A 19084-nucleotide genomic window follows, 5' to 3' on the forward strand; every position below is an offset into this window, starting at 1 on the left:
ACAGTGTTCACACTATTTAGCACAAGCTGTAAAATAGCACGCTTTTTAACTCCAGCTCAATTTGTCTTATTTCTACACCGGCTAATCTTATTCTATACCCAATCAAAGGTCTGTAGGTCATTTCTGTGCCCTGTGCGCTACTGTAGGGTCCAGCATTTATGCATGTCACTCTTTGACCAGTGGTGTTGTGGTTATTGTTTCTTTACAGTGTCCTTATTTACACAGTTACTGCACTAAACTATACATCTCTTTATGTGACCCAACAAACGTCCATACTGTTCCTCTAGTGTTCTCATGGTAGGGTCCTCCTACTGCGTGTAGCTCTCCAATTGGATGACCTGCAGTAAGTCTCTATCTCTCTCGCTCTCTCTCTCTTGCGCTCCCTCTCTCTCTCTCTCTTTCCTCCTTACACTCACCTCCTCACCTCTCAGCTTCAGCACCCTGTAAACTCTGCTCCTCAGCCCTGCGGCTCAACTGACTGTCCTTCTATACCCCCTCCAGAGCCCCCTACAGTGGATCAGGTAAGGGTCTTTTGAATCGGTCTGAGTCAGTGATGGTATGGGATGTTTAAAATGTTGGCATTGGTGTTCAGACATGCGTTAATGCCTCCTAATATGAATATTGTTTTTATTATTATTATTATTATTATTATTTTTTTTTTTATGATGAATTACTGTGAGAAAATGGTCAGATGAAGAAATAATGGATGTGTATGTGTGTGTGTGTGTGTGTGTGTGAGAGAGTGTATGTAGATGAGTGATTTTCTAAATATTTGCACTGTATGTACTGGTGGAAGTTTGGATGGGCTGCGCATCGTGAGCCGTATCAGTGTCACTGCCGCTCTGTCTCATTTCCCTGTAAATTGAGAGAAAATCAATAGGTCCTTAACTCCCTTACTCTGCATTTCTCAAAATAATCTCAAGGTTATAAAGTATCAGGCCGTGTGCAAAATAAGAACCTATCTTGTCCAACAACATACACGCTACAGCGGGCCCAGTGTTAAATTAATAATTATGAATTATCATAAATATACTCAGTTTAGCTTTGCTCAATGCACAAACACACACTCAGTAAAATTATACTGTATAGTAGCTTGCTATACAAAAAGCTATAAAACTATATAAAAAAACCATCACACCACTTTATTTACTCAATTTATAATTATATATAGACAATATTATCATATTAGACAATATCAGAACATTTAATATTCCTAATATTTTTGGGGTGGAAGCGATACAGCAGAAAAACAACAGTGTTCAAACAAAAAAGTTTTTTATTCAGAAATATGGGCTAGGTGGGTTCCAGGTGGGTTCCAGGTGGGCATGGGCTATTAGTGGGTTTGTACATGCATTTTTACTGGGACCCAGATTGGCTTTCCAACTGGGCCTGACTAATCATACAGCCCACTGTACAACCCCACCATTTAGGCCCCACGTGCAACGTACAACCCAGACAAGGTCCGTGTTTAAACCCTCATGGCCCCATCACTGACCCTAGTGGGACCCTGGTGGGCATTCATATAAGGGGTCAATGTGAAACCCATGGACAAGACTTTCTGGTTCCCAGTTGGGCTAACCATGCAGGCCCTGAGAAAGGTGAGGGCCTGATGAGTTGAATTAGGGGAAACCCTGAAGTCTGCAGTGTTGCTGTTTGGACTGTATATGTATATGTAACACACGATCAGCCATTACAATAAAACCACCTGACCTAAAGTGAAAAACACTGATTATCTGGTTCCAGTGGCTCCAGGGGTGGAATTTAAATATCAGGCAGCAAATGACCAGTCAGTTGAAGTTAGAAGCAGGACAAATGGGCAAGCGAGGCCTGTCGAAAAGGACCAAATTTGTGGTGGATAGATGACTGGGTCACACAAACATCTCGTTTGTAGGCTGTTCCTGGTATGCAGTGGTCAGTACCTACCAAAAGTGCCGGCCTGGCAGTGGGCACCCAAGGCTCATTGATGCTCCACCTCAAAATTTACAGTACTGAAAAGATCTGCTGCTGACATCTTGGTCCCAGATCTCCAACATTACACAATAGTAGGCAGGTGGTTTTAATGTTATGGCTGATCAGTGTACATGCTGTGTAGATCTCCATATACTTAATGTTTGTATGCAGAATGCATGTCAGCAAGATGAAAGAGCAGGTGTTCCTGCCCCCTGGATCTACCACGCCTACTCAGAAGATGAATGGTTCAAGGACGCTCAAACCTACTGAAGCTCCACCCACTGAATCCCCGCCACAGGCAGCACCTGGAGAGGGGGCCATGTCCAGCATCAGGAGTAAATTTATGAATGAGCTTCACAAAATCCCACGTGAGAAAACTAATGCAATATCTCTCTCTTTCACACACACACACACACGCACAAATGTATATATGAAACATCATATGTCCAAATGTTTGTGGACACCCCACAATGAATGCCAATGAATGCATTCAGCTACATAGGCTGCAACAATTGCTGTCACAGACGTGTACACACACACACACAGCTTGTCTAGTCCTTGTATACAAGTACTGCCAATAGAATAGGACTCTCTGGAGCAGATAAATATGAACCTATCGGCACCATGCTGCCTAATGCTGCCAGACGTGGACAAGAGGGGTATAAAGCCCCCCAGCATTGAGCTGTGGAGCAGTGGAAGAGCTGTGTTCTCTGGAGTGATAGTGGTGCTCCATCCAGGGGCAGTGATCAATCAACTGACCTCACTAATGCGCTTGTCGCTGAATGCCATCCTCACAGCAATGCTCCAATATATATAACTATGTAATTTGACTCTCTGTGTACTGTCTGTTCCAGTGCCTTCTTGGGCTTTGGCGGCGCTGGGCTTCATCACAGTCCTCCTCATGCTCAGCTGCTGCTTCTGCATATGTAAGAAGTTTTTATTTAAGAAGAAAAAAGACAAAAAAGGGAAAGAGAAGAGTGGAAAGGATGCCATCAGCATGTCGACTGTGAAAGAGGAGGGCTTCGGACAGGTCAGGTATCAGTGTGTTTGTGGACACTGCTTACTCAGGCCATTCAGAACATGCGGAGGCTCTCTGGCCACTCGGGTCTCCTGCCCTGACTGAAGAGTGAATGTGTGTTTCAGACTCTGCGTCCCGACCCTGACTCTGACGCTCAGGACAGAGAGGAGGCGTCTAAAGAGCAAGAAGAGCTGGGAAAACTGCAGTTCACTCTCGACTACAACTTCACTGATGGAGCTGTATGAATATGCATATCAGATATAAATTTGCATATCATTTAGTCAAAGGAAAATACTTCACCATCGCCTCTTTTTCTCTCATTTCTTTCTATTCTCAGCTTATAGTGGGTGTGATGCAGGCAGAAGACCTGGCTGCCATGGATATGAGCGGAACGTCTGACCCATACGTCAAGCTGTATCTCCTTCCAGACAAGAAAAAAAAGTTTGAGACGAAAGTCCACCGAAAGACCCTTAACCCCACTTTCAACGAGCACTTCACCTTTAAGGTCTGATTGGATTTCATAATCTGCAAATTAATTACTCTACGTTAATGATCTATCGACAGTAGTAAGACAGGAAACAGCAAAGCCAAGCACTTGAGTTTGACAGGCCTGACTCATCGTTATGTACGCCAGTCAGCCATAATATTAAAACCACCCACCTAATATTGTCTAGAGGCCACCAAAACAGCTCTGACCTGTCGAGGCATGGACTCCACAAGACCTCTGAAGGTGTCCTGTGGCTTCTGGCACCAAGACTAATGTTAGCAGCAGATCCTGGAAGTTCTGGAAGTTGTGAGGTGGGACCTCCATAAGCATCAATGAGCCTTGGGCGCCCCTGAACTACTGAACTTTAGGTGGGTACTGACCACTGCATCCCAGGAACCCGCTACTCAAGACCTGCCTGGTGTTTTGGAGCTGTTCTGACCCGTCTAGACATCACAATTGGTCAAAGTGTCTACAATTCCTACACTTACTCATTTTTCCTGCTTCAATATGTAGATTCCACCTCTTGACAGATGCTACTGGAATCACCAATCACTGTAACAAAAAAATGTTTTGGCATTAAAACCAAGTAACATTATATATATATATATATCAGTGTACATGAATATAGACTATATGAGCTGCAACACTGCTGTTTGCTTGCTGCCTAATATACAGGTGCCATCGACAAGATAATTACTGTAAGGGCTGATTGGTGTATGGGCTTCTTTTCATGGTGAAGTACCACAGGAGTACCACAGCCCTGTATAGTAGGACAGTGGTACTTAAGAATCAGGACTGATATAGACTGCTTTACTAAAATGCTAAAAAAAAAAAAAAAGTCTGTGATGATAATAAATATGAAATGACATCACTGCCTGACCATCTGCAGGTGCCCTACACAGAGCTGGGTGGGAAGACGCTGGTCATGACAGTTTATGACTTTGACCGTTTCTCCAAGCATGACGCTATCGGGGATGTGAGAGTCCAGATGAATAAAGTTGACTTCAGCCATGTGACCGAGGAATGGAGAGCACTACAGAAGGCAGAGAAGGAGGAGGTAATGGGACAGAGGGAAGAGAGTGATGACCTCCCTGAATTTTCACTGTATTATTGTGACCCACTTCAAATACTGTTGTATGTCTGGTTGCGGTGTGGCCCAGCATCTATCAAATCCTATTACTAATGATGAAAATAACAAAAATCACTTAGATTAGAGGTCTGATAAAGGTCAGAAAGGTTCAGTAAATGGAACTTTAACCCAGGTTTACTTGTGCTTGGTGCTCTGCAGCAGGAGAAGCTGGGGGATATTTGTCTGTCCCTGCGATACGTCCCGACTGCTGGCAAACTAACGGTCGTCGTCCTGGAGGCCAAAAACCTCAAGAAAATGGATGTGGGTGGACTTTCAGGTGGGCATAATTAGACTAGCTTGTACTGCCAAATGATGAGGGCAGGCTACTCTGTTCAGACGTGCACCCATTGCTTTTAATTGCTCACATACAGCTTCAACAAACTCTATAGAGAAGTACAGCCAATAGAATAGGACTCTCTGGAGCAGTTAAGCATGAACCTATTGGCACCCTGTTGCTTAATGCCAGGTGTGGGCTATAGAGGGGTATAAAGAAAGCCCCCCAGCATTGAGCTGGGGAGCAGTGGAAGAACTGTGGAACGATGGTGATGCTCCATTCAATGCTTTCCAGCTGGGGATGGTGACCATCCAACATCCTGATCTCACTAATGCAATCAAATCCTCTGAGCAATGCTCCAGAATCTAGCAGAAAGCCAGCACATAATTCGTCTCTATCCGTGTCTGGGACACGGTTCAGTTCAGTGCATGGAAGTGTGTGGAAAACATGACTTCACAGTGCTCCTCTGTTCCTCAGACCCTTATGTCAAGATCCACCTGATGCAGAACGGCAAGAGGTTGAAGAAGAAGAAGACGACTATTAAGAAGAACACACTGAACCCGTATTACAACGAGTCCTTCAGCTTTGAGGTTCCAGCTGAACAAATCCAGGTACCATTGCATCTCGCATGAAACACCTCAGGTCCGATTAGTCTAAAACTACTGTTGTAATCTGAAGTCAGTAATCTGACTTTTTGGACCCATATGTAAAAAAAATATATAGGTTTGATAACGGACAGGGATTTGAACTTTTAGGGCTTTTCAAAGGGTTACACATGCTTTTAGCTCGTCCAGATGTCCTGACTTACTGTACAGTTGTAGTACAATCCCCTGATTTGGGATTTTGAGCCACTGAGATAAGGAAATCTGAATTACTGAACATGCCAGGCCAACAGATTTGACCTTGTTTCTGTGCCAATGGAACTTTGTGTTACCTGAACAAGCAGTTTTGTGTTATACAGGGTTGATTAAGCATCAGCACATGGCCCAAAAGAACTCTACAGGGCTTCTTCTGGTGGTGCCAAATCTAGGGAGATTGTGCTGTAGCGGTCATAGAATTCATTATGGGATGACTTGCCACTGCATGTTAGGCTAGGACCCTTACTTATAGTTTACTATAGTTTAGTTTCATCTTAATAATTATACTGGCATTTATCAGCCTTGTCTTTTGGTATAACAGTTGGACAGAACTTTGGTCAACATTTGTTGTTTTCATATGAGCTCTATAAATAAAACTGACAGATATAGTACAAGTAGATTTCATGCCGGTCACAAGAGCAAGAAGGTGTATGTGGTAAATGAGTGCCCGCACTGATGGTAATCCACCAGTCTTTTCTGTTTCTCCACAGAAGGTGCAGGTTGTAGTGACAGTGCTGGATTATGATAAGATCGGCAAGAATGATGCAATTGGGAAGGTTTTCGTGGGACTGAACAGCTCTGGGACTGAGCAACGTCACTGGGCAGACATGTTGGCCAATCCAAGAAGACCAATCGCTCAATGGCACGCCCTTAAACCCGAGGAAGACGTGGACGCAGAGCTTTCCAAGAAATGAAGGGGTATTCGTGTGGATCAGTATTAATGTAAAGTTATATTATATCAGACATACTCAACCACACACCATCATCATTACAGTGTCCTCTGGCTTCATGTGTATAACAGGGACACTAAAGCTACGTTCACACAGTAGGTAAAGGGCCCTGAATCCTTAGCCAGTTTTTTTAGGTTGTTAATGCTTGTCATTTTAGCATAAACTGTATAAACTGATGCACAAAAGAGCAGTGCTTTATGTGAGGTTAATCTTCACCAGCATCACAGGAGCCATCAAAGAGTTCCAGTGGCTGACGGCTGGGCTCATCATAGAGTATGCCTTTGAGCTTGTGCTAAAAGCGGCATGTTTTTCGACCATGGCCACTTCGTTAGTTTGCGTCCTTGGTTTGCTTTTAAGATTTATATTTTCCTTTGATGCTGCAACAGCGCCATCAATTGACCACATTCAGCAATTTCTTTAAACATGGAACAGTTGCAATAGCTGCCTAATTTAGTTTCAATAGACATCACCCAATCTGGCCGTTCCGACTGAGTATCGGATATGCATCGGATTTTATTGCCACGTATGAAAGGCTGTGTTCAGACTGCCAGCCTAATCAGATTTTTAGCAGATCTAGATTGTCTCCAGGTTGATTTCTGAGAGCGTGGACGGACAAAATATTTTCCAAGTTTCTTTTGCGTCACTGACAACACGACAGACAACGACCATGTAAAATTCAGGTCGGCCTCAAAGCCTCCTGCTTCAGTGTATGAAAGCATTTGTCTGCAGTCTGAACATGGCCAAAGTGGCCCAAATTGAACAGGAAATTGTCAGATCCGGTGTGTTTTCTGCCATTTACACTGCCACATGGAGAACACATCTGAGTTCCACATGATGAAAGAGATCGGACTTGGGAGACTTTTACCCGTTGTGTGAACGTAGCCTTATTTTCTACTTTCAGTGTTATTCTTTTTAATTCTGTGCCCTGTATGATGCAGCGAAAATGTCATTAAAGGATCCAGTTCAAACAACCTGAGATAACCTGAATGAATTTCATTCCTTTTTTTCCCCTCAAGTTCAATGAGAGAAACAGCAAGCCACACCTGAGGTCACCATGAAGTGCCATCAATCTCTGAAAAGGCAGAAGTACAAAATACTCAGCTGGCAGACAAAACCGCCACCAACATTCAAACACGACTCAAGTGTGTAGGTCATCATAGCCATATTTATTCCGTAGTACCTATACCAGAGTATTGCATAGAGGTTGGCAGATAGGAGAAAATAACAGACAGACAGAGAACAGACAGATAATACATAGATAATAGCTTGTAGTAAACAAGATACTGCTTTAGAAGTGCGATTTTCATGGCTATCGTCCCAATATCCAACCTAATCCAGTCAATTCCCTCCCAGAACAGCTCATAAATACAGCCTTTACCAGCATACAGAGGAAAGCCAATTAATTAAGCCACAATTCTGGATATTTGTTTTGAAGTTCGAACACATCCTTCACGTTGCAGACAGGTGGCACTCCACTCTAGTCCACAGAAAGCCAAGCGTAGAAGACATGTAGCCTACAGTTTGATATTTTCATTACAATCACGCTTCAGTACATTACAGTTCTAGATTGTGTCTCCAAAGTATATATGCTACAATTTACAGAATACAAGGCCTGTGAAAGATTTCTCTAATGCATAATACAATCTAACCACTGATGAAATCACTCGCAGACGTTACTCATTATAAAGGACGATAAAATAAAATGATAAATGCTACTCTTTCAAAATAATATGCCATAGTACAGACTAAGCACTTCATATGTGCAAATAAAATTGATACTCCCATGACAGTCTGTCACACCTTTTCGGCCATCTTGTAAGTAGTGCTTGAGAAGGGGACAAAACAATAACAAAAACACCACCACCTATAGGGCATCTGCAGTGTTTGTCTATAGTGTTGAAAAAGAGTAGCATTTACCTACTCAACAAATACTCTTTATATAAAACAGCAATGATCCTTTGGGTTGCGAATGATCACCTACACCCTTGCTGTGTTTATAAAAAGTCACCAGTCAGAGGAAATCCTTGACAGTGTCAAGAGTCATGTCAATCAAAACCAAAGGTGCCCGAACAGGGTAGCATATAAATCAACAACAGAGGCACTGAAAATAACCCTGAATTCATACAACGCAGGCCATAACCACACCTTTCATCCTAAATATCAGAATCGTTAATATGTCCATACTCCCATATGGTTATGATTAAGCTGGTACATCATGAATATTACCATCATAAACATTTATATTTATTTATTACAAGGTCACTCATATTTGAAAAATGGCTGAGTTGACTGCCTGCTCTTGGTCAACAGTGTGCGGCGTACCCTGCAAGGTGCCGGGTAAACCAGGTCGTTCTGCTCTTCATAATGTAAAAGTGCAGAAAATACCTTCAGATTACTGTGGACATTTCTGATTTCAGTAACATTATAGGATGCTCTCACGCGAAGTGGCAGTGTTAGAAGAGGTGTTGGCTCGGTCCACCTCATTGTGAGAAGGTTGCCGACTCCATGTGTGTAGATCTAGCAGCACCTGGTTCAGTTTCTCCATCCACTCTGCACGCTCTTCCCGAGTATCTGCTGAGAACCAGGTCCTTGACAGGTGGGAACAATATCAATAAGATCATTAATGAGCATATTCAATTGCAGTAACATCCTAATCAACGGCTTCTCTGGCCTGAGGAGCATTCAAGTGTGCAGGGGTCCTCAAAACATCTTACTTAGTCAAGACATGGCCATCCTGTTGCAGGGCTCTGGTGTTCACCAGTTCAAAGGTGTTGGGGCGTGCACAGGAGTCCCTCTCCACAGGCCTCACACAGTCAAAACCACACAGAGATATGCTTCCCTCTGCAGGCTGAGGGGACAATTACAAAAGCAAACAACAACATAAATAGAAATAACACACAAAAACCAAGCACTGTTAAAGATCAAGAAGGCTATGCATTTTAGTCCCCACCTTGTCACCCATCTCATTGGGATGGTTCCAGTAGAAGAAGAATCCTCCGTCGAGTTTAAAGAAGAGACGCTGCCAAGCTCCAAAACCACTCACATCCTCAAACATGGTCTAAATGGGCATGAGTACAAGGGGATGAAACACTTGTCAGGAGCCATTAGCATATTGTGTGCATGCGCCGCTTATTGGCCAATATTTTCGACCTGGAGCACTCATACGCACCAGAAAGCCTTGGTGCTCGACACTGGAGTGGCTCTCGCTGTGCAGCCTTAGGTAGATGTGGCCTTCCAGGGGAGACAGGAAGGGAACCTACAACACAGTTACAGAAAATCTTTAAGATGTCAACAGAAAGAGGCCACACTTTCAGGAGGTAGGGGACTGCTCTTTTGCTGAGAGCGGTCAGAATCAATTCTGTTGATAATAAATATACCTACCATTAAGGACAATAGTCCATTATTTTAATTATTTTAATTATTTTTATTATTATTATTAAATTGCAATTTTATGTAAACAATGTCAGCCAGGTGAACTTGGCTGCGCTGCACATGAAGCAGCATTATATGCTAACTGGTATTTTGTTTTTGTTATTGACTCATTTGAATCACTTCAGTTGTTGAAAAGGTGTCAGCCCAAGGACAAACATGCTGATATTATAATTAAATCAACAGAAAGAGACTAATTTGTCCAGAAACATTCAGATTCTTTGAAGTTACTGATTGTATTCTCTTGTATAGATCATGTTCTGTTTATTCATAGCCAATGAATCAAAGAGTCACAAAATATGTGCAGAAACTCAAAACATGCATTTGAGAACACCAAACACTGTGAAGAAAAGGGAAGACTGTGAGAGAAAGAGTGAAACCTTTTCCTGAAACTCATCTCCAAGGAGTCGCCTGATTTTGCCCTCAAACTTCATCTGAGAAGACAGAAACATCGACAAGGAAAGAGGAGGCAAAGTTACATTACCAGAGAGCCCACCACTGTGCAACACACCCAACATGAACCTGAAACGGATTAAAACACAAACAAACAAACCCCACACCTTGTCTAGTGTGAACTTGCTCTGCCCTAGGGAAGCTAGGGTGATCTTGTGAGAGCCCACTAAACAGAAGCTACTGGTCCGACGAGGGCCTAGAACAGGCAGAGCTCCAGCTGCGGAGAAAAAAAATGATACAGATGAGAAACTTCCAGCTCCAGAATCTTTGTAAAAGATGTGTGTAGTAGATACTTACAGGTCAAACCTGGGTTGGATTTCTGTAGGGGAAAAAATAAAATCCTGATGAGGAATCTAAACCTAATCATATTATCATCACACTACATTTTTATTCAGGAATTACAAAGTGGCATTCAGGAAAAAGGAGAGTAATACCGTGATGGTGCTGAGGAGCTTCCTTGGTGTTACCTACTCATACAAACAAAAGAGAAGGACACAATGAAGACCACCTCTGAGAACATACTCTGCATTAACTCTGCATTAATGTGAATCTATACTTACTCGGGATTTAGTAGAGCTGCGTTGCTGCTGCAGATTAGCAGTGCAGGTATTCGCTACACTACCAGACTACAAAATACATGGAAGAGAAGGGGAGGGGAAAAAATGAACTCAACTCAATGCACTCACAAGTGGCAGCCAAAGAACATAGAATTTGAATAGTACTCATTTCACTGGGGTATTTTCAGAAATACAGGGCATGCATGTGTAAATATCTGCTTACCAGGCTGTAGACTTCTATATCAATCTCAAAGCTGGAACGAATGTCCTGTCTGTAGCAACATACAAACAAAAGATGGATCTCAAAACCCCTATTCTTGGAAATTGGAAACCTAACCTGCTATCTCACATACAGTACAGAGCTTCATTTAAAACTAATACAATGCTGGACATATTACATTAGTCAGCAGAAGGGGGCTGGACAAAAAGGCAGATAATTATTTATATAGTTATTGCAAATTCCCATGACCACTAGGTCTCCCAAACACATAAGGCTACCAGCTCTGGGAGGGTGAGGGCAACCATATGCTTCCTCTGAGACGTGTAAAGCCCCACTGTGTTCTTCAGACTGCTGCTAATGTAATGTCACTGGACAGCTAAAAAGGCTTGGAGGAGAATACTGTCAATCCTGGTATGTCAGCAAGAATCGAGCCACCCTACCAGCCCAGAGAGAGTGAGGCCAGTTATAGTCTCTTGGAAAACCAGCCACAGATGGTTAGGGCATATCCAAAACCTCAGTAGTAGTTCTTGCATTTGATATCTTCCTCAAATTGAGCGATTTTAATAAATAGGTAAATAAATAAATAAATAAACAAACTCTCAGTGCACTCACAATGTGATGGAAGTGGGAAATGTGATAGTGTCGCCATTCTCAGCATCAGCTGCCGTAGCCAGTGGGGTGGCCACAATGTTACAGGAACCATAACGGATCAGGATGAAAAAGTAGTGAGTGGGACGACCTACCGGGAGAGATCAGTAAGATTAAGCACTACATTCATACATGGCTTCTTTGACAGCAGCATTCCATCTGAAGTGCATGACTCACCTGTTCGGGCAGAGCACACAAACTCCACTTTCAGGGGCAGCTGGACACTGCTGATGCTGACGGTGCCCCTGCACGGCTGCAGAGAGCCAGCTTTAGAGTTCAGTTCAGCTCCCTTTCCCTCTCTCAGTCTGCTGATCTCAGCCAGGAGGGCAGTGTGCTTCTCACCTGAATCAGAGCAACCCTTATTAACAGCACACAACACTCACATGACCAACATAAACTTGTGTTAAATATTTAAGGCTTTGCTCACTGGAAACAAGCAGGAGTTTTTCAGCTTCTGCCTCTTGCAAGGATCCTTTGCCATGTTCTTCATCACTGCAACAGCTCAGGGCCTGCAGAGTCTGGTTAATTACAGTCTGTAGTTTGGCAGCCTCTTCACTCAGAGCCTGAAACACAAAACAGACATGTAGGTGAAAATCTACTGATCCCATACAGCTCTACAGGAACTGCTGTCACACAACATGCTGTTAGTTGTACATTCTCATTAAAACTTAATTCAAGTACGACAAACCTTGATCGTCTCTTTGGTGTTGATGGCTGGCTTAATGGAGGACTTCTGAGGAGCCTGCCTTTGTAGCCCAGAGGCTACACTTTCAGAGGGTAGATGACTGTTCTTTTGTTGAGAGCGGTAAGCATCAATGCTGTTGATAACGAATATACTTATAATTACTAACAATAGGGATCACACATCCAAAATCGGCCCATTTTGGGCTTCAAGCTATTCCTTAGTATTTTAATTATTATTTAGTATTTTTAATTGTTTTTGCTCCTGGGCTCCCCCTACAGGTGGGGAGTGTACTCTCTTATTTATTGCTGTAAATACAAATCAGGCTTTTAGCTCTCCCTTATGGACAGCTGTACACATGCATTTGTTGACAAACAGAGATCTAGAAGCAGCATTTAAAGGGAAATTAGTATGTGGACTCAGATGGTAGAGTAATATTACAGGAGTTTGCATAAATATGACTTAATTTACACAGCACCAGCTCCAAAAAAATGTTGCCATTCCTCCCATTACAGTCAATATAGAACCAACATGATTCTGAAGTTGCCATCTTAAAGGTAAAAATTGCTACACAATGTTCCTCTGAATGCTGCGTTTTTAGCTATACCAAAGCAAGTAATTATATCTGACAAATTGTTTTAAAAGAGTCAGTTGCTCTCATTACTAATGCAGAACTCAGAAAAGAACAAACTGTTTAATAGAGGTGGCTGTACCAATAAATGATAATTTTATAGCGGAGTTAAAACCAATTATGAAGAACCTCTGACCAAACTGGTACCTATACTTTTAGGCCCTCAGAAGGAGGCATATGTTTCAGCAGGTATCTCTAGTACATCTCTCTTGTCTTACCTGTACAGAGGTGGAGCACTGTTAGCAGGAGCCACCTCCTCTGCAGGAGTGCATTGGACTGTCGGTGGAGGCAAAGTGGCTGCCATTCTCTAAACATCACAAAAATATTTAAAAATGTCAAATGTATTGACAGGGAAATGAAATGATCAATTTATGGTAAAGGGACATAGGCAGGTACATGCCCTTACCAATGGCGTTACGACAGCCTCCACAGATTTGCTGAGAGGAGAGAGGATGCAAGTTGGTGGGAGAGTTAGGAAATCATCTTCACTACACATTGGAGTGCTTTCTTCTTCCTTCATCTTCTCCTCTCTATTAACGCAGACCTTCTTTTCCTCAGCTTGATCTCCTTCATTAGACCTTCTACTCTCCCTCTTTACCCATTCAGCACTAAGAGGTGCTTCTTCTGGTTCTTCTTTGCATAGGCCATTCCTTCCAGGGCTAGAAGCCAGAGTTTTGCCCTTCAGCTTAGTTTCACTTGCATTTGTGTCAGTTTTCACTTCCTTTTTGAGCTCAAAAAGGCTGCGTCCCTTCTCATTCCCCTTCTCTTCTTCGTCTTCTTTGTCAGCTGCTTGCAAGACGTCTTCAAACATCTTGTCGATTAAGGCGGAGGTGCTCATTTCTTCATTGGGTTGCAGCACAGATTCTAAAACAGAGTGTTCAGAGTGTTTTTGAACAGTGCTTTTAGAATTTGCAATCCAAATAATAACTGACTAGTCAAGACTAGTTGCTTCTGTAGTTATCAGTCTGCAGGGTTTGACAAAACAGCAGGTGTACATCCCACTATTAGGTTTACCTGAGGGACAAAACTCTCTGCAAGGGGGCCGTAAGTCTCCAGCAAAGGTTGACGTGTCGCTGAAGCTGTCGCCCACCCCTTCATTTACACCACTAAAGCTTATGCTGCATTCAGCCTCCCTTGAGTAAATGCTTGAGTCATCCTGGCAAGTAAACAGAGAGAGATTTTGCGCTACCAAACATACTTCCCATGCCAAATATGAATGATGAGCATTAAACTGGAATGAAAAGTAAATAAATAAAATAATACAAAATAAATACAACTGCTGTTATGACACTGACATGGTTAAAGACCTCTGACAGCATTAGTTACAGTTACAGGCGGTTGAACATGTGAAAACCAAAAATACAAAAATAGAGGAACCAAAACACCAAGTGCACATAATCAGTCTCAGATTTACGCTCACATTCCCAAACTGTAAAGGAGGCCAAGGGATTTTTCTGGATCTCTGGCAAACACAAGTAGAGCTCGTTGGCAAAGAAGCTCTCTGGCAAAATATGCATAAATCATAACTGACATGATCTAGTCAGATTAAATATTAATTAAAAGTTTAGCGAAAAGCGTCTAGTAAGAACAACTTACCTCAGCAAGAGAAGAGTCAGACAAGCTCCTCTTGAGCCACATGTTCTCTGTGAGAGGCTGAACTTTCAATAACTTCAGTTCATCTTCTCTAGCCTGAACAGATTACACACACATACACATGTCAGCCTTGCCAGAGGCAGTCTTGGTCATGCAGCTTGAATGCTTATTAGGGCATGTGATTACTGTGAAGTTACACTCATCTCAGTTAATGTCTTCAGACCAATAATACGGGTCGTTTTAGTGTTGCAGGAAACAAACCCCACCTGGCGGATACGGGACGCCTCCTTAGAGCTGGGGGTCACTGTAGCGTTAAGCTGCTGCTGCATATTGTGCACAAAGCTGGAAAGGTGGCGTGTAGAGGGTGTGGAAAGGACTGGGCTGTTGTCCGGGGTGGGCGTCTTAAAGCGCTCCAAACGTGAGTTAAACTCACCGTCACCTTACAAACACACACGACAAATGTTATTCACATCCAACCAGTTTTGAACTAATCGTCAGTGCCAACAGTGATTCCCTATTGTAAATTATTTTTAGTGTAGGTTAAGGTTTAGTCTGTAAAATGTATAACAGACTCACACAGGATAAGAAATCTCTGCAAAAATGACTGAAATGGGAGTGGCTACTTGATTTACACCCTTCTTTCACCTCCAAAAAATGTGATAATTTAATTTTCATATTAAAAATTCATCATTACTATTTACTGGGATATAAGATTAGTTATATTATAGCTATAGGCTACGCTACACAATCACTTGCCAAAAGCTGCCAGCAGGATTGTGCCTTTGGTTGGTTTGTCACAGACCTGAATGACCTGAGGTATCTGTGCACAACGGAAAGTAAATGTCTCTTCGAGCGCCTCCATAGTGGGGAAATCTTTTTCCACATATGATTTACTAGGGCTGGGCGATATGGCAAAAACTCTCTCACGATATTTAAAGAGTTTTTTTGCGATACACAATATTTATCACGATACATGTACTCACAGATTAAAATTATCAGTAGCAACAGATTCTTATAAACTACTATTCAGATACTCTCCCGTATGGGGTACTGTGATTTGTACTCAACATCTGCAGCTTTTCATCTAACTAAGCCAGTCTAATTAAATCAAATTAAACCAGTCTAATTACACAGCCTGTAATAAAAGCCTACAGCTGATCAGTGTTTATTAAGCACTATAAATAAACAGTATCCTTGATGTGCTTAGAAAAGCATACCGTTATCACAATAACAATGCTCTATAATTTACACAAGGTCGATTCATACAGGATTCATTTAACCTGAGGTTATTTTTACAGCCCGTTTTACAGAAGAAAAAAGGCACCAGAATGACTGACATGGCGCATTCAGACAGAACCAAAATCACTGGTAATTACCAGAGTTTCTATTACCCCACCTCCTCATGTAAAATCAATCCTGTCCGAGCAGGGCCGTGGTCTGGGAAACTGGCCTATATTGTTTTCTTTAAGCGTGACTCAGCAGAGGGCGGAATAATATGGTAAAAATACTAGATCACGACATTTAAAGACATACACGATATATGTAACGACAGACTAAAAACATCAGTAGTGACAGATTCTTAAAAACTACTATTCAGATACTTTCCTGTTCTGAGTACAGAGATTTTTATACATCTGCTACACTTTGTCTATTGAAACCAGTCTTATTACACTGTTAGTATTGAAACCTGCAGATGATCAGTATTTATTAAGCACTAACAGTATCCTCCATATGCTTAGAAAAGCATATAGTGTACCATAACAATATTTTATTGTACTGTGTTATCATCATACCTACCTAACTGCATTTTTTTTTGTGTAGGTTTAGGCTTAATCTTCTGGGAAAACAGACCCACATTGTGTGTGTGCTTTTCAAGCAGACTAACTTAAAGTGTGTAAAACATCTGCAGGTCCTTATTCAAATGTCAGCTCACCAATGTGACAAACATCTCTGAGTATGCTGGTAGAGGGACTTTCTGCCCCTGGGTCTGACATACAGCGCTGGACCAGTGCAGCCCCACCTACTAAAACAAACATAACCTTCAGTCACTTACTATTTAAAAAAATAAAATAATAATAATAATAATAATAATAAAAAATAAAATAAAAAAAAAGAATGCCCTGAGCTCAACAACACAGAAGTGGAGAGTTATAGTAGATGTCAGATTTCTCTCACCATCTTGTCTCTGCGTGAGCTGCTGCACCCTAAGGCGAACAGAGGCTATGGCCGGCGTGTCTGGCTTCAACTCTAACTCAACTCGTCGCAATCTGGATGGGGAACCTGCCAGAGGCTGCTGATTTTCAACGCCTTCTGCAGCCACGCGCCTCCTTTTCAGAACGCTCTCAAGCTCTGGAAAAAGGGACACCAGCACTGTCAACTGTCACCATTACAGTATTAATGAATAATACACATTTAACAGTTTAAAAGCGGTCATAAAAATATCTCTCCTATAAATGTTAAGATATACAGTATTTATGTAGACACTAAAGCCAGCTTGCCAAAAATCCTGTGAGATGATCGTTACTGCAGAACCTGAAACCTGCAGAGGGTCGAGCTGGATCCAACTCCTCCCCACTGCATTTTTATTCCATTGAACAAATCAATTTTGTAGTACTTTGTTAAAATGTGCATCTTCATTCTCCATAAGAAAATGCTCAGCATGGATACAGTTTTACGGGTAAATTTGGTGATAAATTTACTTATTTGTTAACTAATTTGTTAACTTGAAACAATGAATTATTTCTAAGAGCAAGCCAACTAGATGGAGCTGTATTTGCCATTTACCACAGAAGAACTGAACATTTTAATAAAAATCTGAATTTGTAAATAATAATGTATCAATTACTAGTCGGTTCTCTCTACTGCAGTTTATTTTAACTATGCACAGGTGTTATGTTAACAGTACAGGATTTTAGACTAACAGAAACACAAACAGGGAGTTGCTGGGTGTCGGCCAACTCCACCCTCTGGACTTCAAGTTCTGCAGCAAGTACCTGAATCATGTGGCACGACAAGGAAGACAGTGTTAACAGAAAGAGTTGCACAAGCCTGACATAAGTGAAGAGTGAGTGCAGAGAGAAGGCCTGTGTGAAACATATCTGGTGTCAAACACACATACCATCAGGGACCAACACATTCTCCTCCAGTGGATCTCTCTGTCTCTTTTGCTTTTGGTCAGTCTGACTGTGCGTTTCCATTTTCTTACGGGGAACAAAACAGGAACACACACACACACAATTTAGATGTATTTATATTTAGGAGATTTCCGTACAGTACTGCTATCCTGCTCCAGTAACTATTTCCTGAGCCTGACCAAAAACATTTTCGATGCATGAATCTTTCCTGTACAAACACATACATACACACATTTTAATAAATATATAGCTATATTTATTCATGTTTTTTCACGTTTCAGGTTTATTTGTCATCTGCACAACATGTCAGGACATTAATGCATTGAAATGCTTGTGGTGAGGCTCAGGTTGATGCACACATGCATAATACATAAACTGAACATCCAGTTTTGACTGGCAGGTGTATATACACACACACACACACACACACACACACACACACACACACACAAATACATACTGTATATGCAGGTAACACATGTAAACATCAATTATAGACACATATATATGTATAATACATATAAAACAGGTGGTTTTCAGTTCTGCCAGTAGTTTACACTGTGTCAACATACAATTCTTTCATTGAAAGTTTTTGTAAAGTTGACATTTTGGAGATATGACGTTTGATTGACGATGATTGATGATTTTCTACCATATATTAGTTAGAAAATGTTACATAGGGCTGAACTGTGCACCACATTTGATTGTGCTATATAATTCTATATAGCTAGATGTGCCAAATATGTTGTAGCTATATAATTCTACTATGTAATATTTTAATATCTACATATTTAGCTATATATATATATATATATCAGATATCTGTAACAGTTAAACTATAGGAATTGACCTCACTGGCTACTAGCTACTAACACAGCTCTAGTGCTAGCTAGGTGTTCAACTTCACACTTCTAACAAGCCCCCAGAATACTATTAAAGCCTTAACATAGATTATATTATAAACTACACTGACTATTAAAACCTATAAATGCTTAATTTGCATACCTGCAGTCGACTGTCCGCCGTTTGGTCAGTTAGGGGTGTTTACCTTTGCTCAGCTAGTGCTAGCTAACAAGCTAGCTAGCTAGCTAACGAACGTACTTTCTAAGTAATAAGTGTTATAAACAGCACAGCACGAACATAAACACGATATCTCAGTTTGACCAGCAGTTTTACTGAACCCAGGCTGAAAGTAAAGGCAGTTCTGCTGCTGGTTTCTCTCTTACCTCAGTGAAAGCAGGGAGACTCCTCGGACGCTTCCCTCGAACATTTGAATTTCAGCGCGGCGCAT

General features: G+C 41.7%; 2 protein-coding genes across 2 annotated transcripts; one reads left to right on the forward strand and one right to left on the reverse strand.

Moving 5' to 3' along the window:
- Positions 1 to 2122: 2122 nt before the first annotated feature.
- syt1b (synaptotagmin Ib) lies at positions 2123 to 6410 on the forward strand. Its single transcript, XM_072695011.1, has 8 exons — positions 2123 to 2318; positions 2805 to 2980; positions 3094 to 3207; positions 3306 to 3473; positions 4345 to 4512; positions 4744 to 4861; positions 5336 to 5469; positions 6207 to 6410. Exons 1-8 carry the CDS (start codon positions 2123 to 2125, stop codon positions 6408 to 6410), a joined length of 1278 nt encoding a protein of 425 aa, XP_072551112.1.
- Positions 6411 to 7654: 1244 nt separating this feature from the next.
- On the reverse strand, positions 7655 to 19084 carry anln2 (anillin, actin binding protein 2). The gene is made up of 23 exons (XM_072695189.1): positions 19020 to 19084; positions 17778 to 17859; positions 16835 to 17008; positions 16593 to 16679; positions 14926 to 15098; positions 14663 to 14755; positions 14081 to 14222; positions 13473 to 13930; positions 13285 to 13373; positions 12442 to 12571; positions 12181 to 12316; positions 11931 to 12095; positions 11718 to 11844; positions 11109 to 11157; positions 10889 to 10954; positions 10763 to 10795; positions 10626 to 10647; positions 10436 to 10545; positions 10256 to 10309; positions 9616 to 9702; positions 9397 to 9504; positions 9161 to 9294; positions 7655 to 9034 (listed from the first exon to the last, which is right to left on the reverse strand). The coding sequence occupies exons 2-23, from the start codon at positions 17854 to 17856 to the stop codon at positions 8869 to 8871; spliced, it is 2682 nt and encodes an 893-aa protein (XP_072551290.1). The 5' UTR covers positions 17857 to 17859; positions 19020 to 19084; the 3' UTR covers positions 7655 to 8868.

Source organism: Salminus brasiliensis, chromosome 13, assembly GCF_030463535.1.
Source record: "Salminus brasiliensis chromosome 13, fSalBra1.hap2, whole genome shotgun sequence".
Lineage (NCBI taxonomy): Eukaryota > Metazoa > Chordata > Actinopteri > Characiformes > Bryconidae > Salminus > Salminus brasiliensis.